At 37.5% G+C, this 19050-nt stretch overlaps 1 protein-coding gene across 4 annotated transcripts in view; it reads left to right on the plus strand.

Moving 5' to 3' along the window:
* APC (APC regulator of Wnt signaling pathway) overlaps positions 1-19050 on the plus strand; it is a 113337-nt gene that overhangs the window by 55311 nt on the left and 38976 nt on the right. For all 4 annotated transcript variants that reach the window (XM_075020999.1, XM_075020998.1, XM_075021001.1 and 1 more), the window contains 4 exons: positions 8512-8596; positions 9542-9743; positions 16298-16406; positions 18032-18145. In XM_075020999.1, the coding sequence (XP_074877100.1) occupies positions 8512-8596; positions 9542-9743; positions 16298-16406; positions 18032-18145 (510 nt within the window). The remainder of the gene's footprint in view (positions 1-8511; positions 8597-9541; positions 9744-16297; positions 16407-18031; positions 18146-19050) is intronic.

Raw genomic sequence — 19050 nt, forward strand, 5'->3', positions numbered from 1 at the left:
TGGTGAGTGGCGAGCAATTGCGTTGTGCATCACTTGTTTTGTATATTTCATTTCTTCTATTATTATTGTTGTTGTTATTATCATTACTATTTTCTTCCTTTCTGTACTGTTAAACTTTTCTTATCTTAACCCATGGGGTTTACCTTTTTTTTTTTTTTCCCCCCCCTTCTTTCCCAATTCCCTCCCCCATCCCACTGGGTAGGGGTGAAGTGAGTGAGTGGCTGCGTGGTGCTTAGCTGCTGGCTGGGGTTAAACCATGACAGCTGGTTTATACACCCTATGACGCAATTTTATCTATTCTACAAAAAAAGCTTCCAAAGTTAGCATACTAAATGGTCACAGTAAGGATGAAGATATACCCTTGTATAAAATAGTGTTATTTTCTGATTTACCTCTGCAGATAAAGTCTTTAAATGCAGATTTTTATGTGTATAATGATCTGTAGAGAGTCAGGTATTTCACTTGAAAGTTACTTCTTAACAGAAATGCAGTTTGCAGGAAAAAAACAGAACTCTTTTTTCCAGAAAGTTTTCGGGGTTTTTTGGGTTTGTTTTTTTTTTTACAGTATTAAACCTAAGCTAAAACTCCATCTTCTTCTAGCAGCTGGATTTCTTAGCCAAACCATGTCTCCTTGAATAAGCTGTGGTCTCACTATGAGCAGGTCGAATACATCGTGGAAGTTACACGAATGCAGTCACTGTCAGAAACACTGTCTGCAGGCAGCTGAGCTAGTAGGAAAGAATTAAGTGAGAATTGTGAGATACAGATCTCACGTAGCACTGTGGCATCCTGGACAGACAGTGCTCAAAATCCAATTATGTTCAGTACAACCTACCAAAATACTTTGATTCAATAATAATGTATACTTTGCTTTCAGTGTGACTGAATTATGTTTTGTATTCTGAAATAATATAAATTTAAAAAATTCACTACAAACTAACTGTCTTTGTTGTGCACAGTAATGAATCAGCTAGCTGTAGAAATATCACATTATACCTATTTAATAAGGGAGAAATCTGAAAATATAATAGTAGCGTAGGATCTGACATTTTCAAAGTCAGGTCCTCTTCCAAATGATTGGCTGTATAGGCATTTGCACAACAGATACGTGTATACCCCTGCTTTTGGTTAGAGCCTGTTTTAGCTTTATATTCATCCCACTCTGTACAATATGTGTGATAAAAATGGACAGAACGTGGTGACACCTTGTTTTGTTCTTTGAGTAGCCATACTAGCTTTCTACTTTTTTCCTCAAGTCTTCATATTTGCTTTACTGAACTGCCTATATGAACAGTCTTACTGTACATGAATAATAGCTAGCTAGTCTCGTTTGAGAGTGAGATGAGCTAGCTGTGTATAGTCTTACAAAGGCTGTTCAACTGGAGAATAAACTCTTAGGGGCAAGTTGGCAGAGTACTAGCTACTATCTTTTTGCTGCCCGGTAGTCTTCCATTGACACTGACAATGCCTATTTTGAGGGGCTAAATTTCTGAAGACTGTAGTTGCTACTCATGAAAATATTATTTTTCAGTGTTTTTCAACAAATGCGTTGCCTGGTGAACAAGTAGGGAGAAAATGCATTGATACAGCAGTAAAATTCCTTGCCTGTATAAATATTTGTGGAATAGGTGCTAAATTCTGAGCTTCTGTAACTTGTACTGTGTGAATTCATCCAGTATATTCTTTCCAGTATATGCTTCATTTCCATTTAATTTCAATACATCTTTTCCCAGTGTGTAAGCGCTTGAAATTCTGAAGTCTTTCAAGGGAAGACAGTTAGCATAGGAAACATGATATGCTTTTTTTTCTTTTTTTTACTCGTGTAAGATTTCATCTTCCTTCTCAAATTAATTCCCTTACTGTCAGGTGTTTGCAGAATGTTTTTGTGGTGCCCCACGCACCTATGTCTTTCAGGCGGGAAGAAGTGATGTCAGTCTTAAGGCACATAAAGGAGACTGTCACATCAGGATTGTGACATGGGGAGGAAGAATACTAGTAGTACAGTAGATCTGCAAGGGACAGTGCAATGGATAGATCCTCTAAAAATAAAAGTAATTTTGAACATATTAATGTGTGTTGGTCATTTGATAAATTCTAATGTGCGAGTGGGAGAAACTCCCATAAGGTGAACTGAGTTTTACAGATTGAATCAAATGATGAATTGTCTTCAGTGTCTGCACAACTAATATAGTCAGACATTTGTAAATAACTCTTTTTAAGGTCATGTGAACTAAAAATGTGGTTAGAAAAGTCATTTAGCATTTTACAAAACAGGCAATTAAAATAGCAGTGAATTTATTTAAGCAGTAAAGAAACAGCAGTTGGCGTTATGTTGTGTTTGGTTTGTGTCTTTTTAAGTTTGTTGTTATGAATTCATAGTAAGTAATATTTTTAGCACAATCTTAGCAATTCTGAAGATTCTTCCAGAATCGAAACTGGTTGGGAAATTGAATACAAGATTTTTTTAAATTTTTTTTTTTTAAGAATTTAGGTGAAATTCAGCTGATGATATAGATAGTTACTGCTGTTATGTCAGACAGCATTGGTTTTGAGCATAAAATCAGATAATGTTAGTTGATTTGACAGTGGGCTTGCACTGAAATCTTGGTACTGACTTCAGTATGTGGTTACAGCGAGTGACAGCTCTTGAGCATGGTAGCACCAAGTGAATTATTTTTCTTTTAGAAAATGACATTGTTTGAAATTAAAATGAACATGGTCATGTCACATAACAAATAACGTTCTGCAAGGTTAAAAGTTGAGTTGCTCCAGTGTTTCACCTCAGTCAGCAGTGCTGTCATCGTTGTTGTCACTGGGACCTGATTATAGGGTTGAGCAACGAAAACAATTGCTCGGCAGTTCAGGATCCCACCAAGCTTAATGACGTAGCGGTGTAATTCACCAAAGTATATAGGAGTAAAGGGCCTCTTCCATAGCTCTCACTCAGCCCCTGTGAGTGTTATACCATGTGTGATACAGTATTAAGGCACTTTCAAGTTCATACAGTTACGAAGGGTCATGTAAGACCTTGAACTTAAGTTTATGCTATATATAAATGCATAGAAAATAGTATTCTGCTGTCCATCCGTCACCTACTGTTTTGACAGCTGCTTTTAGTATATGTTACCTTTTTTCTGCCCTTTTAAGCAAATAATAATTGAAACAATGTGCAACACTGGGTTGAACTTGAAAAACTGCTTCCGGTTTAGCGTGCAGTTGGGTTAAAACATGAGTACAAATGCTGTCAGAAATATTCTCATTTAAAAATGCTGCTGATTTGGTTAAAAATAATAGTTCTCAGTCATTCAATATGCATATTCCCATCCTATATGGTGCTAAGATAGATGTTCAATTATTGTCTGAAATTGAATCACTTTCTGTATTTGTGCAGTTAAAGCTGTTTTTATACTCAAATGTTGTAAATGTAGTGGTAACCAAGATAAGCATAACATAAAAAACATGAACTGAAGGATAACTCAATTTGAGTTTTGTTTACAAACGTTGAAAGAAACACACAGTGAAGTCTATGTGTGTGTATATATATGTAGGTGACAGGAATGTCTCTTCACACAGGCCCAAGAATAGTTCTTAGCTAAAAAGGAGGAATGGGTATGAAGAGTGTCTTACTAAAAATTGATTGATAGAATAGCTTTTGTTGGAAATCTTTTTAAATGTAGACTCATGCTTACCTTTAAAAGATCCAGTAAATTTCAAAACATCTTGTTGCCTTACTCTTCCAGCTGATACTGGCCTGTGAGTATATCTGGCGTAGTGCTGCCGGCGATTTCATATATTTAATTTTCATGATGGTTTTAATACATTTTGGTGTTTGCTGAACACACAAAACTTTTAGAAAAAGTGAATACAAATAATAAAGCTTCTTCTATTTAAAAAGGGGGGGGCGAGGCGGGAAACAAGCAGTGTTTACAGAAGACAAGAATGTATTTGATTTGTCTCAGTTGTCATCAGTGCTCCTTTTCTGCCAAAGGAAAGGTATGTGTCTAAACTAGTATGTCTTTTTACAGATACCGTCTTTTGAAATATTTCTAAATATGAATATAAATATATATACTTAAAATTCTCAAAAATTGAATATACTTTAAAATCTTAATTCATTGGGATTTGAAATCTGGCATTTGTTAGCATTGTTCCTCTGTGATTCTTTTCTTTATTAGCAGCTTGAGTAAATTTACAGTCCTTAAGCAATTTTATTTACAACCCTTACCACTTAGCTGAATGCATGTATTGTTAGTTAAGGTGCTTTTCTTCTCAGTAGTTTTCCAATTACTCACTGACAGGTCTGATCTTTTTTATTTAATTATCCATAAAATAGTTGTAAGGTCAGGACTATATTCATAGAGTCCAAAAAAAAAAAAAGTACTTTGTTTCTGTACTTCACAGTCCAGAGACTGTGAAGACAGAAACCTTTTTGAATGATGATGAGTCATAGGGCCAGCTCCATTTCCAAAAGCATTCTTTTGTACTTCTGCAGTAGGATGGTAAACTAGGTTATATTTAAGTGACCATTAAAATAATTTGACTTTACATTCTTTAAAAGAACAGGAAAAAACTTTGCAGCCTTCCTTATAGATACACTTAGGTTTGCATATTTTTTTCAGAAAGTCACTACTAAGTCAGTAGGGAATTTGCTTAGAATTATGCTATAAACTGCTACTAATATGTTTATTCAAACTTGCATAACTAAAGGGAATATTAATCTAACTTTAGTTAAATTGATTCAGGTTTATTTGTGAAGAAGATTTTACATTATTTAGCAGACATATCAAATGCAATATAAAATTATCGTGGAAAAGTACTATTTCAAAGCACTGTATTAATCTTGGGGGTGGGGGGGGGGATGGGAGAACTGCTTGTAAACTTTAGTATTGAGTCCTGGAGTTATAGTAAGTGAATAAATAAAAATTTGCGTTATTACAGTAATAGATAACTTGCTGTATTTCCTCCAAATGGGCTATTGCAGAAAACTTCTCTGTTCCTTTATTCAAGTAAAACTGTAAATTCCCCAATTTGTCATTTTAGCACACTGCCTCATTTTCCACCACTACCTGGCCCAGGGGCTGCATCTCCCTCTCTAACCTTTGTCTGCTTTGTCAGGCTAGATTTCAAATCTTGCAGTGATTGAGTTTGAAACTGATGTCATAGCCTCATAACAGCATTGTTACTTTACAATGTTAGTATTAAAAAGAAATGTAGAAAAATATAGAAAAGAACGCTTTGCCTACTAATGTGAAAAAAATGCATGTGCTGTTGAAAAAGGGTATAATTCAAAAACTAAAAGTTACAAACTAAATTAATGAGTTGTGGCAGAGAAAATTGAGAGATGCAATCCAATATGCTAATGTTTAACTGTTGCCAGTATTCAGAAAGAGCAGTCCCTAGCTGCCTGGACACCTCAGTCATGTAATTTGGTAGCACAGGAAAAGATGATAGTATTTCCACTTAGCTGTTCATATTGTCTCTTGAAGAAGGAAGACTCATTATGTAGGAAAGTATCCTGAACATAAGATTTCTGATATCACAGAACTGCCACGCAGAGAGGTGAGAAAGAGGCTCTGAAGAAGAGAATGGGAAGAGGAGCTAGATGTTTCTGTTGGTTTTTTCCCCTGCACCAAGGTGCTGTTCTCAGAGGAAAGGGATTCATTAGTTATTTCTAAATTTATCTGAGTTGACAGGTCTTTCAGAAGCCTGCAAAAATCCCAAGACCACTCCCCGTACCCACATTGCCCTTTTAGGCTTTTCAGCTAAGACTGCTGTCTGCAAATGTTATCTGCTGTTACGTCAGATAATGTAGGAGTCCTTTGAAAAACACCAGGTTACTTGTTTGTCTGACTTTGCTGACAAGACAGATGTTACGTATAGAGATGGCTGGGCTATGTGGCTAATGAGGGTGCCCTTGAATGTACTTAAAAGCACAAGCACAGTGAAGACATCTTTCTGAGAGTAGTGATTTTTATCACACCAGACTTGATCCTAAAGGCTATGCCAGCATTAACAGGTAGTGCAGTAAGAGCAGGTCTGTAGATGAATTATGTTGAGGACCCAGCATGCATACTGTGTATGTTTCAGAGGATTTTGTTTTTGGACTAGCTCCAGCTAGTCCCATAAGAGTGAATGCCCATTAGCAGACTTGAGTGTAACTGCTGTCTTGGTTTGATTGGAAAGGAATTCGATTCATGCTTAGAGATCACCCTGAGATATGAACCGAAGTACAGCTGGTGGAGCAGACGGGAGTCTGGCATCAGACTGATCCAAACTAAAATGCAAATGCGGACTGACTCCATCAGTAGGGCAACATCTAAATTGGGGAATTTGGCCTCAAGTCCACCTGCAGAATTATTTCCACAAAACAGTGTAAACATAATTAGCATGTCTGTACTCTTCCTAGAGTACCAGCATCTAATTACACGGTGGGTGGCTGCAGTGACTGGGCTGCTACTGTTTACTCTGAGTCTAGTGCTTGGAGATTATTTCCCCAGAAGCCTGTGCAGTTCTTTACTCAAAATCCTTTTACCTTTTTTTTTTTTTTTTTGGTACAAGAAACAGTACTTTGAATATAGAAAAGCTCAGTAGTGTGTCTGTTTAAAGAATACCTTGACTTCTTGTAGATGCCATTTTGTTTCCTTTGAAAAGAGCAAAATGCATTTAAAAGATACCTTCTGTATAAGAACCATTGAACCATTAATGTTGATAGTAAGGTATGCTAGGCTCCTAAAAGAGCAAAACAGTGATGTGGAGATCTTTTAAATTGTCTAAAAGTCATTAGTTTTCAGGTCTGAACAGAAGTGCAATTCTGGGTGTAGAGCTATGTATGAAAAGTATGGAGTACCTTTCGTTATTGAAATTTGTTTTCATTTCCTGACTCTTGCTGCTTCTAAAAATATTTTCTATGGCACAGTATGAAAAATGATATTTTAAATTCCAGTTAGAGCTTTTTGCCTTGTGGCCAGTCTTTTCAATTTATATTTGCTATTGATGTGTCTGCCATTATGATCTAGAAAAGGTATTCACTAACTTGCATTTAATTTTCTACCTGAATTTAGGCCACTGAGCTTTAGGGACCTGGGGGCTTAGAAGGCCCTTTTAGTGTAGTTGTCATTGTTTACTATGAATCTTTTTGTGCATTAGAAGTATGTGCCTTCAGCCATATCATTTTATCATACATAGTTTCAGCAGCACACGACAATATTCTTGGCTTTGAAGCTTCAGGTGCATGAAGGAGTCCTAAATCTCTGTCTTCTAGGTGAGGTGGTGCTAGCAGCAGTAGTAGTAATAAGCCAAATAATATGACACCATAAAGAAATCTTAAGTCTTTTCCTCATAGGTGTGGTGGTGTGTCATGGTTTAACCCCATTCAGCAACTAAGCCCCACGCAGCCACTCACTCACCTCCCTCCCAGTGGGATGGGGGAGAGAATCAGAAGGGTAAAAGTGAGAAAACTCATGGGTTGAGATAAAGACAGTTTAGTAGGTAAAGCAAAAGCCACACACACAAGCGAGGAAGAACAAGGAATTCATTCACCACTTCCCACCGGCAGGCAGGTGTTCAGCCACCTCCAGGACAGCAGGGCTCCATCACGCATAACAGTTACTTGGGAAGATAAACGCCATCACTCTGAACATCCTCTGCTTCCTTCTTCTTCCCCCAGCTCTATTTGCTGAGCATGACACCATATGGTGTAGAATATCCCTGTGGTCATTTGGGGTCAGCTGTCCCAGCCGTGTCCCCTCCCAACTTCTTGTGCCCCCCCCAGCCTGCTCGCTGGTGGGGTGGGGGGAGAAGCAGAAAAGGCCTGGACTCTGTGTGAGCACTGCTCAGCAGTAACGACAACAGCCCTGGGTTACCAACACTGTTCTCAGCACAAACCCAAAACGTAGCCCCATACCAGCTACTATGAAGAAAATCAACTCTGCCGCAGCCCAAACCAGCACATGGTGGTAGCATTGATGGTAGTAGCAGTCATCGTAGTAAGAATAATATGACTTTGCTGGTTTACAGTGGTGCTAAGGCCTCACAGAAAATAAATCTTGGGGATTAGTTCTGCTCCGATATCTCTGAGGTTTAAAAAGTGTGGTATTCAAGATACTTCTGTAACTTTCAGAGGTGTCCAAATTTTATATTTTCAAGACTAACTTCAGGTACACAGATGGAGAAATTTAGCTAATTTCTCTGTGCTTTCAATTCTCCATCTGTAAATTCGAGATAACTGGTATTCACTTTGAGAAGAATTTTAAATAAGCTGATACATTGGACTGCCAGAGAGGATGAGTTATTCAGGATATACTTTATATCGTGACAGTGCTTGGGGAAATACTGTAGAATGTATTTGATGGCAATTAAAATTATGACACTTGATTACTGCTCACATGAAATATAGTTTACATCAGTGTCTCAGCAGCTGTTACATAAATGTGCACTTGAGGCAGGATAAGATGTATTTACCTTGTGGTTTATTATTGTGAGGATTTCTTAATTAAGCTTAATTTCTCACAGGAGGTGCTGAAACAGCTACAAGGAAGTATTGAAGATGAGGCAATGGCGTCCTCTGGACAAATTGACTTACTGGAACGACTTAAAGGTAAATCTAGAATTATGTTTTAAGTGAGTTCATTTGTTTCTCAGTTGTTTTTTCTTCAGGATAAAATTTTCAGCTCAGCTGCGTCTTTTTTCCAGTGCTGACTGATGGTTAGGCATAGTCTCAGTGCTTGTTATTGTTGCTAAGCATTTTTAGACACATTCTCAAAAAAAGTATGTTCCTATGCTGCTTTTATGCTTTTGCTACTGTTACCCTAGGGCTTCATACAAATTGCTTTTGATATAACTCACATTTAATTCAGTTCTTCAGAAAATATACATTTGTTTAAGCTAATGATGGATTAGTTCCACCAGTTTTCTAAACTTGTTTGCATGCCCTTCCCTCTCCATGTCATATTACTGGAATTGTGTCTGTTGCGCTGCAAATTGATGACCCCTTCCCTAGAGCATGTGCTGTAATGTGCATCATCCCATTATATGGGATGTGCAAAACAAGCCCAGACCTCTGACTCCCTGTGTGCATCCGTTATCCCTACCACTGAACCAGAAATTTCATAGGGGATGTCTACATTTAAAGGCCCTGTGGTGAACAAAGTTGTCATCGTTTACATGACAGTGAAGCATCTACAGGATATCTGAGAAAGAAGCTATTAGGAAGTGGGCCACAAGAACAATTAATATGACATTTATGCAAAACTCTGCCCATTTCTTAAGTCCTCTGGGAAAGAGGCAGGCAGGCTCATGTGGGGCATATTGTTCTGATTGTCAGGATTGCAGTTTGGCCATCTGCTCAGATGGCTAGTATTCTCCAAATGTATCATTAAGATTGGTTTTGTTCACATTACGTTATTCTGTGGATTTCCATGCAAAATGTTGCCATCAAAAAATCATGGATTTGTTTAGGAAATAAGAAATTAAGATATAAATGATCTTTTAAATTTGTGCTGCTGAACTTCAACTCTGAAAATGTTTGCTCTTTATTATCCAGAACTGAACTTGGAAAGTACCAACTTCCCTGGAGTGAAGTTAAGGCCAAAGGTGTCTGTGCGTTCTTATGGGAGCCGGGAAGGGTCTGTGTCAAGCCGTTCAGGAGAGTGCAGTCCTGTTCCCATGGGATCATTTCCAAGAAGAGGATTTATGAATGGAAGCAGAGAAAGCACTGGTTATTTAGAAGAGCTAGAAAAAGAGAGGTAAATTTCTTTGTTTATTCATCTAGTATGGATTGACTTCTAATTTTAACATGACATTTTACTGACACACCTAGTATTTAGCTATCATGCATATGGTTTTGATCACTGGTATATTTATCTTGACAGGTAAGGAAACCAGGAGTCTACATTATATTTAGGTTCACACAAAAAAAAAACCCCAAAAATCTTAGAGCACATCATACAGTCTCTACTGTTTCTTCATATATGCATTTCATTGTTACTCTTTGTTTGCTGAAGGTTCTTTTATTTTGATCAGCGGATTGTCAGCATCTGAAATATATTTAGAGAGAGGGGGTGGAGCATCCCAAACACCTCCATATCTCCTCACCAGTGTTGATAAGTGCTGAAACTGTAACAATGTGATGGTGCAATCTCTTCTCTTTTTTGCAAGTGGTTATAACTACCATAGCTGGTTGATCAGTTATTTACTATTAGAAGACATTTACCTAGTGATTCTGCTCTCTCAGCAAACCTGTCAGCCAAACAAAGATATTTACTCTTATCTTCAAGATGCTGTTCCCACCTGATGTTTTATGTTGACAAAATCATGGAATTTCTTTTCTTGGAAGGTAGTGGTATCCATTTAATAGGAAGAACATACTTTCAGGACATAATACAGATTTGTAGTACTTATGAATCACTTATAAAGAAAATGCAAAGAGCATGCAGCTGTTTCCACTGAAGACATCTTTCTATTTTAAAATGAACCTGACTGAAATCCCAGATGCTTTCATAAGCCTGTCCATAAGACAGGGTTTCCTAAAGATTTGGTCATTGACTGCTACTTAATGGATGGGATGTCAAGCTGGGGGCTGCAAAAGGGCTGCAAACCCAAATAAACAGCAACACAATATTTTTATGCCTAGTAGTCATTAGCAAGCAAAAAAATCCACTTCGGAGTCTTAATACAAAAGTTTGGTGGGTGGGTAATAAGTGGTTTGTGGGCAGCCCTTCAGAAACCCCTCCTCTAAAGGGCCTTTCCTGGTATTCAGTGAAATTTTTGCAGTCAAGAGCTGAGAGGAGTACACTTTGCTTCCAAGGTACTATTTCTAGCTCCCTTTCTTTTGGTCCTGTCAGTAGAATGAAAGTAACTTCCCATGGGTCCATACTGAGCTTCTTCTAGCAGCCACTCTATTCTAGTCAGGATCACTAATCATATTTGTTCTGTTGCATAAAATCTAGATTCCTGAGGAGCTGCATAGGAATATTTCGGAATTTGGGAATCTCTTCCCACTTGCTCATCCCAGTCTTCAAGAATCTAATGTGTCTGTCATTTTCCATCTTGACAAAACAGTGTACTTGTTTGAATTCTTCCAGTGCTGTTTTTTACCGCATGTAATTCTAAAATCTTTAAGTGTAGTTAGGACTTGCAGTTACGATTCAAGTGAACTCTGGGTACCTTTGAACAAAGAGTATTAATTTATAGCAGCTGGAGTTCTTCAGGGTTGTTAGCACATCTGATTTATGATCTGTGATCCTTTCCCACTCTTACGGATTCTAAGGTGATAGTTCTTTGGACTTTTTTCTTGGCAATAAAGACAGCTTAGGCAGTGAACTGGTCTTCGTTGCAAATAATGCTGAAAAAAAGGGATAAGGATATTTTAATTTCAGATGAGCTTAGGCAGTTTTACTGTCATAGCTGATGGGGTAAGATTTATGCTGTGGAGAAGATCTTTAGAGGCATGGCCAGATCACATCTGGCTTTATTAATAGTGAAATGATGGATAATCCAAACTGCCCTATCCTTTATGCTGTTTCAGGGGACATGTAGGAATGTGTGGGGCATTGATGCAGACCCTGGGTAGCCAAATGAATCAGAATTTGGGGTGGGGGGTGTAGGACCATGCGTGTGAAATCACTACAATTTCTGAAAGAAGATTAACCACTTGTTTTCCTATGCTTTGTGTCTGAACTTGTTTGGCATACTTAACTAAGTTTCTGTGTTTCTAAACATGTATATAAACATGTTATTTGCTAGTGGAATTTTATTTGGCACTTAAACAGATTTTCAAAGAACTCATGGAACTTGACAAGCCTCAAAATATTAAAATTATTTAGAAGAAACTAACATTTTTTGGAAACCTGCAGCAGGGTGACATTTCCAGTCAGTATCTTAACACACTGGCACAATATATGCTGCTCACAGGCTACAGTGTTTGGGCAAGGACCAAATCATGTACTAACTGTGTGTGAACTTGGCAAATTCCTGAGACATTTATTAATAAACTAATTCACTAGATGTTTATTAAAGTAAACAAGTAAGAAAAAAATTGCTAAAATTTGTTTTGTGTTGAAAAAATTACTTAGCTTGGCTAAATGTGATCTTCTGAGGGGAAGATTAATCAATTCACTTGCCAGAATGAAGTTGAAATTATCTGCCTGTTTCTCATTTGCTTGGCTCTCCTCTAATTTCAAAGTCAAAAAAAGAAAAGAGAAAAAAGTGAGGGGATGTATGTTTTTTGGTTGCCAATTTAGAATATGCTGTTCATTAAAAAAAACCTTACCAAGGTTTATTTGGTAAGACACTGTATCAAGAACAAAACATTTCAGAGTACACTGCAGGTTACTTTTTCTGTTGGTTTGCCTTCTGCAATTTAGGAGATTTAATAATCTCAACTTTGTAAATTCTGTAATTTACCACTAAAGATGATAATGTTGTGGTGAATATTTTACAAAAATGTATGCCTTGTTATTCCTTCTGGTTTATGCCACCCTTTTTTTTTTCTTAAACTTGATTTTGAGCATTTTCTCTGTCTCATGACTGCTTTCTCCCTCTACTCTTCTCTCCCTTTGTCTGACTGTATGACTTACCCAAGTCTTTACAGCATCTATCAGGAGTGTGTCATTTTCAAGATTTTATTACCTGCCAATTTAAGTGAAAGTATTAATTATAATTGTAATTTACATAATGCAAGTAGAGTAGCATGTAGTTTGTTTCCCTTCTCCCTTTTAACTGGGAATAACATTGACATAGTTATGCAGAAAAGATTTCCAAAAGAAGAAACCCCTTTTCTGCATTCATTTAGCTTCATATATTGTTGGGAGCTTCAGAAATACCACATTAGAGAAGTGTTTCAAAATACCCACCCTTCAGAAAAGCAGTTCAGATTGGAAACTTCTTTTTAACTCATAAAAGTAGTGTGAAGTTCCAAAAGCTTGCTTCATTTGCCTTGGTGCATTCTCACTGAACTTGACAGTGTATGACAGAACAGAATTTTCTCTGGTACTGTGAAAGTCTTGTTGTAAACAATTCTGGCATATAAAAAGGTGGAATAACTGCACTGTGTTTTTCCATGAATTTTTTTCCATGATTAGTAACAGCTCTTCTACCTTAAATGCTCTCCTAACCTCAGGAGGTTCCAGAAGGCTGAGAAGGAGCTGTACTTCTGGTTGGTGTAGTATCTGACAGTAATGTCAAGTGTGGGGAGCAGCTTATCACAGGCATATCTACAGAGACTTGCTTATTTTCAAGGAAATTGAAGTGCAACCTGCTATAGTTGTACCAACCCTTCAGGCTTTGTGCTGAGCGACCTTAAAGACATTGTTAAAACCTCAATTCTCATGGAGCGGTGATACCAAACTAGTAATCCCAAATAAAGCATTACTCAAAAGCTAAAATGACACTATTAAGTTAAAGGAGTTGCCCTCAGGTCATGCATTATGTTGTTTATGCAGCATTTATGGTTCCTAAGTTCTTTTCTTGCTTCTAGCATCCATTGTGCATGTCGAAACAGATTGAATGACACAGTGTCTCACAAACTGAATACATTTTACAAGAGAAACTTAATCACATGTTCACTTAGCTGAAAGTAATGCCTCCCATTTCTACTACCACTTCTTTGACATCCAGAGGCAGAACTAGTCAGTCCTTTAACATTTTCAAATCCTCATATAGTAAAAATACTTTCTATAAGGATTGCATTAATTTTGCTTTTGCAAATTTGATGTCACAAACTGGACACAACTGGTGCACGGGCACCCAAGGTGCTAAGAAGGGAAGCCATGCAGAATGCCTGTGTGCGCAGAGATCAGGCACCTGGGGTATATGTTAAGAAGATGGGCAGGTGGGAGGCTGAAAAAAATTACTTTCCGCGCAGGCTTTCCCTGAGCACCATCCATTAGCTTTTCCTTCAGTCTGTCTAAAGGACTTAAGGAATTCCTGCCAGCCCCATCCTTGTGGCTGAAGAATTACTATTTTCCTGTAACCCTGCTACAGTTACCTGCAATGGTATGGTAATTGGTGTTTATTGCTTCTTTTCACTGATTTTGACTGTAAACCTGTCTGATGTAAAACCTGCCCAGTAAATGACTTAATGTGTAGTCTTGACATCTTAGAACAGTTCTGTTTCAACGTAACTGTTGAATCAAATCTGGAAATTTATGTCATTGTTCATGTATAAAAACAGTCAGCACACTTAGATGTGTGTAGTTTTTCAGTCTTTTGCAGCTGAAGTGAGGGATCCTGTGAATTTTAATTTTCCAGTTGAACACTAGTCAGGTCACTTGCATTGGATATGGAGTATAAACGTTAAGTCATTAAAACTAGTTTGAAACATTTTAAAAGCAGGAACTAAGTCAAACAGATCCTTCAAAATACATATTTTTAAATTCTTTCTTCTAGATGAAGTTCTGTCCTATGGAAGTTAGATTATCTCCCATCTCAAACCATGGGTGGGATGCATTATCGAAGTAATCAGGGGAAATTTGTATTTTTGTTGTATGTTGTGTTTTTGTTCCTTAATGACCTACAGTAGTTATCCATAATGTGTTTGTGTGCTTTGTAAAGGTTCATGTGGCTCTTGCTCAGAAAGATCACAACCTGAGTTTAGAGAGGGATGCGGAAGTTAAGGCATGGGAAATAATACTGGGCAAACTTATATGCAGCTTTCTGTCTTCTGGCTAAGTGTTGATTTTAGCATTTCCGTTAATGTTAATGAGCAATATTAAAATGTCAGAAGGAAGAAGAGTGCTCACAGAAAGCATTTATAAGAAACTAATAAAACTTGTATTTTGGGGAAAAAAAGGGCAAAAAAAACCCCAACAAAAAAACAAGAGTGGATTTTCTGTATACTCCTACTTCGTCAGATTTTGCCTGAAAGTTTTAATACATATTTTGAAAAGTGCTGTAACAATGAACGCTGTATAACTATATTGGTAAAATTTACAACTGTATAAAGGTAGTTCATGAAGGATTGATAAAATAGTACCTAAAACTTCTAACAAATTATTGTCTTGGTAGTCTGCGTATAGTAATCTTATCTTTCTCATCTACTACTCAGGTATGCAGCATGCTTATGATACTCATTTAAAATGTTTTAAGCAGCTGCAAATGTATCCTGTCTATAATATTTGATGGAAAATACTCTTTTAAAGTATTTTTAATACTCATAAAAATAGCTTGATTTTTGTGTGCTTTACCCATGGTTTGGTATGGGTGACAAAGTTAGTAAGGAGATACTGTGTTGTGGTTTAACCCCAGCCAGAAACTAAGCCCCACAGAGCCACTTGCTCACTTCCCCCGTCCACCCAGTGGGATGGGGGAGAGAATCAGAAGGGTAAAAGTGAGAAAACTCATGAGTTGAGATAAAGACAGTTTAGTAGGTAAAGCAAAAGCCACACACACAAGCGAAGCAGACCAAGGAATTCATTCACCACTTCCCACCGGCAGGCAGGTGTTCAGCCATCTCCAGGACAGCAGGGCTCCATCACGCATAACAGTTACTTGGGAAGACAAACGTCATCACTCCAAACATCCCCCACCTCCTTCTTCTTTCCCCAGCTTTATTTGCTGAACGTGACATCATACAGTATGGAATATCCCTGTGGTCATTTGGGGTCAGCTGTCCCAGCCGTGTCCTCTCCCAACTTCTTGTGCCCCCCCAGCCTGCTCGCTGGTGGGGTGGGGGGAGAAGCAGAAAAGGCCTGGACTCTGTGTGAGCACTGCTCAGCAGTAACGACAACAGCCCTGGGTTACCAACACTGTTCTCAGCACAAACCCAAAATGTAGCCCCGTACCAGCTACTATGAAGAAAAGTAACTATCCCAGCTGAAACCAGGACACACTGTGAAGGCAGATGAGTTAATTTAATTCAGTAATGTAATTCAGGGATGTATACGCTCCTGTAACATCCAGGACTTTTCTTAAATGTAGTTTGATGCATTGTACAAACCATATTGTCTAAAAGAAGCAGAATACAAGTTAGCACATGACTAATAACTGGTTTTTGCTTTCACAAAATGCCTCTTAGCTTTAGATTTCAAAGTCGTTTTGTAGAGAAGTGTAGGTATTTTCCTCTTTTATAGATGTGGACCCGATATACAAGAAGCTAGTGACTTGCTTAGCACAGAGGAATGGATAGGTTTATTAGCTAGGGCCATGGAACTGCACTCACCTTCTCAAACGTCATCTTAGTGCCCTCTTCAAACCTTGTTTCTCATTCAACCTTTTATATGGGTATCAATGCCTATTTCTGTACCTACGTATGGTAACGAGGTCTTAACAGTGAGACATTTTCCACTTCTGTTTTTAATAGATCCCTTCTGCTTGCGGAGCTTGAGAAGGAAGAGAAAGAAAAGGACTGGTATTATGCCCAGCTTCAGAACCTGACTAAAAGGATTGATAGTCTCCCCCTTACTGAAAATGTAAGTACCTTCAGTATGTTTGGTCATGTATCTGGTGCTATGATCTCTGTTTAAATGCTCTGTGTATTTTGTGAAGTTGGTGACTTTCTCTACTATTATTTTAATTTAAAACATTATTTATTCACTATGTAAAACTAGCTTAGCCTAAACAATGCATTTTTCGTATATAATTTTACACATTTATACTGATAGGTATGAATTTTGTCAGTGATAGAGAGGAGCACTGCAAAGTCATAATGACAAATGAATTACATGTCAGTATGCTGCTTCCCTAACTCTATCCTCCAAAGGTCTTTTCTCTATCCATTCTGTTATTTAGTGGATTCTTTTCTTTTTGAGAGCAATATTAGCCTAAGAGACAATTAAGGAGCTCTTAATTCATAACAGCAAGAAAGTGGTGCTATAGCCTGTGCATGTATTGTTGCTCCAAGCTTTTACCTTCGCATCTCCAAACTATTTATAGTCAAGTCACCGTTATGTGAGATAATGAAGGTGTCTAATATGCCAGATAGCACAGGTTTTCCTGTTGTCAGACCTCAGCAACCTGGATATATTTGCATTGCATTCCTTCACACATACAGTGTTGGGAAGACCTGGTTACATGTCTTTACCTGATCAGGAATCAGTCAGCCACTTGGAAATGGAAACAGAGAATGGAAACGCTTCCGTGACTGGGGTGGAGCAGCTGCACTTCAGCAAACGTAACACTGAGTCATGGCTGAGCTTATCAGAGCACCAGAAGCAAGGGGAGAAGGTCTGAAAAGGATCTTGATGAAGTGCAAACCATTCCCAAGGACACAGCTGTGTCTGTGTCACTCTGTTGTAGGTTTTAAGATTGTCTCCCCAGTTTCATAGGTAATAAATTAACTTAGGCCTTCTTATGATTAGAATGTCTTACTTAACATCTACACTAAATCTCTTTTGTGATAATTTATATCCATTACTACTTACTCCAGCCACAACAAAATGACAGATCCCATTCTCTTTAGTAGCATTTTATGTATTTGTAGATGATTGTCTCTTTTTGACTCTCTGAATTGATCTTGGTACAGTCTTCTGGAAGGACTGCTCTTGGAGACTCATTCATTTGCAAACTGAGTAATTGTCCAAAACCAGTCAAGTGCTTTGCTCCTGCCTTGAAAAATCTGTATCAGATGGAATGTCTTCCCTTAAGCTGTGTTGTTGTTCCTGAATTGAACACTTGTGCTTTTAGTTAAGATAGTTAAAAATAGGGTAGGTGGCAGATGAATACTATCACTATGTGCAGTAGTTTGATACCCCTGAATACTTTTGAAAATACTGATTCAGATGGCATGCATAACAGTTTTATTGGTATGCTGACATACGTTAGTAGCCAGATATTATAGGCTTGTAAGAATGGTACTGTCTCAATGTTTATCTATTACATTTAGTCATTTGGCAGAACTTACAGGTAGTCTGTTGGTTAAAAACAAGAACACATAATATTGTTTAATAATGCAGTCCTATTTTAAGGATCTGTTACTATGTTTTGTTTGTTTATGAAGTTTGGTGTGGAAAAGTAATTGTTCTGCTTTTGTTCAGAGAAATACATAGTTTACATAAATGTTTTTTACTAAAATGCCTTCTCTGTACTTCAATTTCAGTTCTCCTTGCAAACAGATATGACCAGAAGGCAGCTGGAGTATGAGGCAAGACAAATCAGAGCTGCAATGGAAGAACAACTAGGTACTTGTCAGGACATGGAGAAGCGAGCACAGGTATAGTTTGTCTTTCATAATTAGAAGGAAGGGGAAAAGTTTTCCTGCATTTTTATTCAATTATTGGTAGTTGTATCTTTAAACTGTGTGTAAACACAGTGATACCTTAGAACATTTAGTTGGCCTTTCAAACACAAAAATAGGAATCAGAACGTAGGAAATAACTACTCAGCAAAAAGTACCCTCCTCTGCCTGTTCAAAAGAAGACTTATGAGTAGGCAGAGGTAGGCAATTTCTTCAAAAGAAAATACTTTTTAATGATTATTTGTTTATAATTTATTACCATTTTAGCTTCAAACAATCATATATTTGCTCTGTTTTGCATCTGTCATGCTGGGTTTTTTCATGCTTTTTAGTTTAGAATAAAGTCCAGCTACTTTTGTTAAGTTTCCTTAACCAGAAACTGTGTATCAAGGAATAATCTTTGAAAACAAGGTATTCAAGTGAGTAAGTGAGTGGCTGTGTGGTGCTTAGTTCCTGGCTGGAGTTAAACCATGACAGTAATTCACATACATATCTGGAATTTGTTTGCTCTCACAAAGAGCTGTTTTGCATTCATGATGAAGACATGTACAATTCTGTATGCAAATCATGTTACACACATTTGGAAGTATAACTCAGAATGTAATTGTGTGGAACCTGTAAATGGAATAATCAGTTGCTTGCTGGTTATAAAAACCATTCCCCCACAGTAGTAGAATAACAATTTGTATTATTTCCTACCATTTATTTCCAGAGATGTTTAATAACCAGCTTGGTAAGATAGTCTGGGTTTTTTTTATGGTGAATGTTACAAAAATAAGTCCTTTCAATAAAAATAGGCTGTTTAGGCTCTATTTTTCTTGCTAGGTTTACTCAACACAAAATTTTGCTACATAAGAAACATTTCTGATTAATTTTGTTTG

Source organism: Buteo buteo, chromosome Z (genome assembly GCF_964188355.1).
Source record: "Buteo buteo chromosome Z, bButBut1.hap1.1, whole genome shotgun sequence".
NCBI lineage: Eukaryota > Metazoa > Chordata > Aves > Accipitriformes > Accipitridae > Buteo > Buteo buteo.